We start from the raw sequence: 5,206 nt of genomic DNA, 5'->3' as shown, positions 1-5,206 counted from the left end.
CTGTTGATCCCAGATTGATGGCATAATTATATTCCACATGCCAATTCCAGCTTGTAGATTCCTTATTGCTCACCCACTCACTGTCAGGGAATGTGATGCTGTTACCCACATCTGGAGTGTGAAATGAAGGAACAAAGGTTAGGAACACACAAAGGCCAGCAGGAGCATATCTCACTTGAGCCTGATGTCATCATTAGAGAAAGAAAAAGCCAACAAGTGCCTTGTCTAAATGGACCAGTTTGGAGGCATGGCGTAAATGCAGCTGTTTACCATTATGGGTCTGGCTGGCAGATGCTGAAATGTGAAGATATCAGTATGATCAACAATCCACCTCACACTATAATCCCCACTACTGCTAGCATGATCAATGTGGGTTAACCCAATTTGTTCTTGCTCCAGTTTCATGTTTGGAGTTTCTTCCTCCATTTGAACATCAGCCAACTAGACCATTCATGAGCACAATGTGGCCAACATCCCAATGCACAATACAATCAATGTGTAGGCAACCAGCTGCTTGGCACAATCAGCATAACAGTGAGTCCTTAATGTGACACTTCTAAATGTTTGCCGTTTGTCAAATCCAGCCGTGATTGAACCCTATATTGCTTACATTCATCTTGTTTCTGTTCTGAAACATGGTTGTGAGACATCCAACAGGGATGCCTCTTGGCTCTGGATAACCCTGTTGAATGTTCATGAGCGGTGTCAATCTTTTCACATTTTGGTCTGGTCTGATTGTCAAGTTCAACAATGACTGCTTGGGTGATTGCAGAAAGCCACAGCAAATACATTCATGAATATGTCAAATAGTCAGCTGGGTTTCCCTTTTCAATTGCAACCCTCAGCTGTTTAGTTGCCAACATGCCCAGTACTGCTACAATCAATAATATAGATGCGCCTAAAGTCTACAAGCAAAACCTGAAGGAGAACTTGGAAATCCTTTACTACCAGTCCACAATCAGAAAAATTGTTAGCATCTGATGGAATGTGACTGATCAACACAAGTGTCCAAAGTGCAAAAATATGTACTCGTCTTGAAAGTTGATGGTCAAACACATAAAGGATAAGCATAGCACTGAAAATATCCCTATGTTACCTTCACAATATTTCCTGGAAAACCCTCTCGGTGAGCTTTGTTTTGTTTTGCATATAATTGCCATATCGGTTCTTTGCTCATTATCATACTTGGCAAATGTATCTCCCATCCTCCAGATGCAACCATTGGTCACCACCAGCTTGAGTTGTACCCTGAGCGAGTCACAGTCCACTGGCAGTAAGTACCATTGTTGCTGGTCCCATTTTTGATCTTATGTCTTGATAAATAAATGCCAGGTGCAAATGCAAAGCAGCTGTAGTGGAATAGTTAAACATGGAGTCTAATGTCACAAAAAAGGCCCGTGGTGCATATGCCGAGAGGTTGACATTGTTAGTATACTTGGGGAGAGTGGGCCAACACTGGCAGGCCAATTTCTGAAAAACCAGGTGTTTCAAGCTTGCTTATATATAATAATTATAACTAGTAGCACAATATATGGTTTTTGAATAAAGCTAAATGATCTTATCAAAAATTTGAGCTTATCATAGAATTATATTGAATATCAACCATTGATATTGTGTCCATTGATAGTATAACATATGGAAGTTACTGCATTTTATTGGCTTTAGGTTTGAAAACAGTTTATAATTGGACTGTTGGTGCATTGTATTGCCTTCAAATTATGTTTTGTATGAAGAATAAAAACTGGATCCATAGGGGAGTCAATTGTTCATTTTTTTTTCATCAAATTTGCTTTACGCACTGTGTTCAAATCAGTATTTTGCATTTTAAGGCTTAACTAAGTAAGTAAAAGTGCTGGAACAAATTAGCCCATACTCAGGAAATGATCCTTTACCACTTTGGTCTTTACCATATAAGGTAATTTCCTTTTATGGAACATGTCTTGTTACTCTTTGATAGCTTGTGAATCAAACAAACTCTGCTGTGACAAGGGTAACAGCCATTATACAAAGTTGTGTCATTGATTTCATTGTAATAAGTATAAGCAATTCTGGTATTGACTATATAAAGCCACCCTAATTATGATAACATAACAAAGTACTCTAATAATTATAAGCATCCACTCTAATAACCCTCAAAAGCTGTTTATGCCCCTACAAAGCCATTATAATGAAGATAACAAGGTACTCTAATGATTATAATAAGGGTTTGTATTAGCCATAGGAGGATATTATATAAGTCATAAGAGGCCGGGATGTCGGGATTCAAACTCCAGGTGGCTGGCCTTGCCACAGGCCACTGTTAGATTGGTTTTTTATGCTGTATAAGCATCTTTCTATGGTCAATAGAGCAGATGCTTATGGCCAATAGAGTGGAGTCTTATCCTCATTGAATACAGTAAGTATGATAAACCCTTATGGCCATTAGAGCGGATTACAATGGTCATTGAATAGGTCCCAATGGTAATTACAGTAACTTTGTAACATATTTGGAATACATTTTCATGGTTATTGGAGCAGGTTCTTATATCCAATACAATACATTCTTATGGGTATTAGAGTAAGTTGTTATGATGCTTAAAGTGCTTTGTTACCATATTATAATGGTTTTGTAGGGTTATTGGGCCACTTTTTTGTAGTCATTGAAGTAGATTATTATGATCAATACAATGATACTTAAAGTGGGTTAATATGATGGTGATGATACATTTTTATAGTCATTAGACTGAGTTGATATAACCAATACACTTACTTCTAATGGTCAATATAGACACATGTGTGGGGTCATTAAAGTGGGTTGTTATGATGAATATAATATGTGCTTATAGTGATTGGAGTGAGTCGTTATAGTGCCTTCTAATGATTATTAGAGTGGGTTCTTATGATTGTTTGTATTGCTTCCAATAGTTGTTAGAGTGGGTCTTATAATCAATAGAGCAGGTTCTAATAATCATTAATTTGGTTTCAATGGTGATTACAATGACTATGTAACATTGTCAGGACACTTTCTTATGATCATTAGAGTGGACTCCCTTTAAAGTTCAACAAACATGTCGATTCTCATTTGTCTTGTGGCCATCAACATGTTTTTTGAACTCCACTTCAGGATGTCAGAATGCCAAAACTGCAGGCCTCTCTTGAGCTCCTGCACTCTTTTGTAGATAGCTCCTGCACCTGCAGATAGATTTGGCTCAAACCTGGTATGTGCCATCCTTATAGTGTAGCCAAGGTATGTGTAAAGTTACATATGAGGGGGACAAATTCTACCCTTTCCATTTCAATTACAATGTTACTAGTGTTATAATCCTTATAGCTCAACTACACAGAAAATGCGGTATTGCTAGAGGCTTTTAGATGCCATATCTGACTTGATGCTGGTATATGGCTTGTATATGGTATGTATATTACTTTCTCATGCTACTTTGAAGGGAAAACAAATCATGGGACTGTTATTTCAATTACAAGATGGGTTCAAATGCCCTATTTAAGTCAGATGCACTATTATAACAGAATGTTCTTGCATGTAGCAATACAACTGGAGAAATTATCAATAGTAGTACTTGCTATGTTGATTCTACAATTACTATAGCAATGCTTTTGCTAAGCACTACCTTTGATATACAAGTTTACTGCCTATAAATGCAGAAATAGAAATAGCCTTATATGGTAGAAATCAAATTTGTAGTCCATCAAGTCAAATCTATGGCAGAATTGGTTTGAAAGTCTATACTTGAATGGTTAAGCCACAAAACACATAATAAAATTTGAATGTGGTGTGCATACACTTATTTTTGTGACTAAAACACTTGAAATGTTAGTCAAACCCTCTCAATTTATCATACATGTATTCTAGTGATGTATAATAGTCACATGCCTTGTATAAAGCTACTGTAACTTGAGTGTTAACATCATAACACATAATGAGGCTTAATGTTAAGAAGTATAAGTGTAACAGATATAATATAAGCATTTGCTCAATATTCAGTGTTATAAGTGCTCAGTAGCAAGCGTACTACAAAGATTATATAAGCACCTGCCTAATTGAGCTTAATGTCACGACTTGATATGACATCTAGCTGTCTTTTAATTTTTCCTTTATGCAGGCTCGAACCCGCAACCTCTGTACTATATGTCTGACATAGATGCATTACTATCTACTGTACGATTAGATCAGATGGGCGGCAGTGCACGACACAGCTTGGGCTCCGCTGACACAGCCTCTTTGACTCACCAGCCCCCAGGGCCGCATCAGCATGCTGCACCAGCTGCACATGAACCAATGTGCATAGCCTGCCTTTATCTCCCTCTGTATATAAGCCAGCCTCTGCTGCCCTAGGGACCTCAGTTTCAACCTCTTGTCCCTAGGTCAGTAAGCTCCTGTACTTACTTACCTTTTCAATACTAACTTACTTGTCCCTAGCCTTAGGTATAAGCCCTGCTCACCATCACTTTGGTAAGACCCAGTTGAACGCCCCCAGCGCCCTTTGTTTGTATTCTCCCTGTCACTTGACACTAAGTTGTGACATTAGGTCAAAACTCCTTACTGCTGCCGGTGTTCATCAGAACACCCACACTCACCTTCACTTCCTATAGGTCAGGTGGTGTGCACTTTTACAATACATTACAATACATAGATAGCCTACCATACATTGCCACCACTAGAGGAACGAACTCTTTGGTACCCGCACTTCAGTGGGCGGTATTTGTTCTCATGGACATGTAGCCTTGGTTCCTGCTGCATAATAATCAAAAGCAGTATTGGGCCCTACATGAACTGCGGACCTCAGTGTTATCTCGGATGCTGTAGGTGTAAGCTAGTCTAGCATGGCCTTTTGTAGTATGCACACCTCCTCTTCCTCCCCCCATCCATTGTGGCTGCCTGTGAAGACCTCATCCATACCTTCGACTCTCAGGACCTCATCAATGTCTACCTTACTGGCGGACCCTCGACTCTGATCTTTGCCTGCGATCAACAACTATGCCCTAATCGGACACCAAGGTCAATCAATCAAGATTACCCACATTACAAGGCAATCAGAAGGGCTCAGCATCCACTTGGCCCTCAGAGCAATCTCACATCTTGATTAGCCTTGCAGCATTCTTGTCCTGTTTCCCCCAGCTCCCGTCTCCCTTGACCAGTTGCTGGTCCAAGTCAAACATAAAAAGATATCCCTGAACACCCTGCGCCAGAGCCAAAGCCTACAGAGGG

General features: G+C 39.4%; 2 protein-coding genes across 2 annotated transcripts; both read right to left on the bottom strand.

Moving 5' to 3' along the window:
* Positions 1-193: 193 nt before the first annotated feature.
* Positions 194-405, bottom strand: POSPLADRAFT_1053544 (hypothetical protein; the record flags this gene model as incomplete). Its single annotated transcript, XM_024480418.1, has 2 exons — positions 194-294; positions 351-405. 2 exons carry the CDS (start codon positions 403-405, stop codon positions 194-196), a joined length of 156 nt encoding a protein of 51 aa, XP_024341533.1.
* Positions 406-4,092: 3,687 nt separating this feature from the next.
* POSPLADRAFT_1134999 (hypothetical protein) lies at positions 4,093-5,196 on the bottom strand (the record flags this gene model as incomplete). The annotated part of the gene is made up of 7 exons (XM_024484533.1): positions 4,093-4,122; positions 4,229-4,303; positions 4,441-4,509; positions 4,576-4,584; positions 4,670-4,729; positions 4,845-4,932; positions 5,075-5,196. Coding segments are annotated over 7 exons (453 nt in total), but the record flags the coding sequence as incomplete, so codon positions are not given.
* Positions 5,197-5,206: the final 10 nt, after the last annotated feature.

The sequence above is a fragment of the Postia placenta genome (genome assembly GCF_002117355.1).
Source record: "Postia placenta MAD-698-R-SB12 unplaced genomic scaffold POSPLAscaffold_3, whole genome shotgun sequence".
Lineage (NCBI taxonomy): Eukaryota > Fungi > Basidiomycota > Agaricomycetes > Polyporales > Adustoporiaceae > Rhodonia > Rhodonia placenta.
This window is presented reverse-complemented; position numbering and strand designations above follow the sequence as displayed.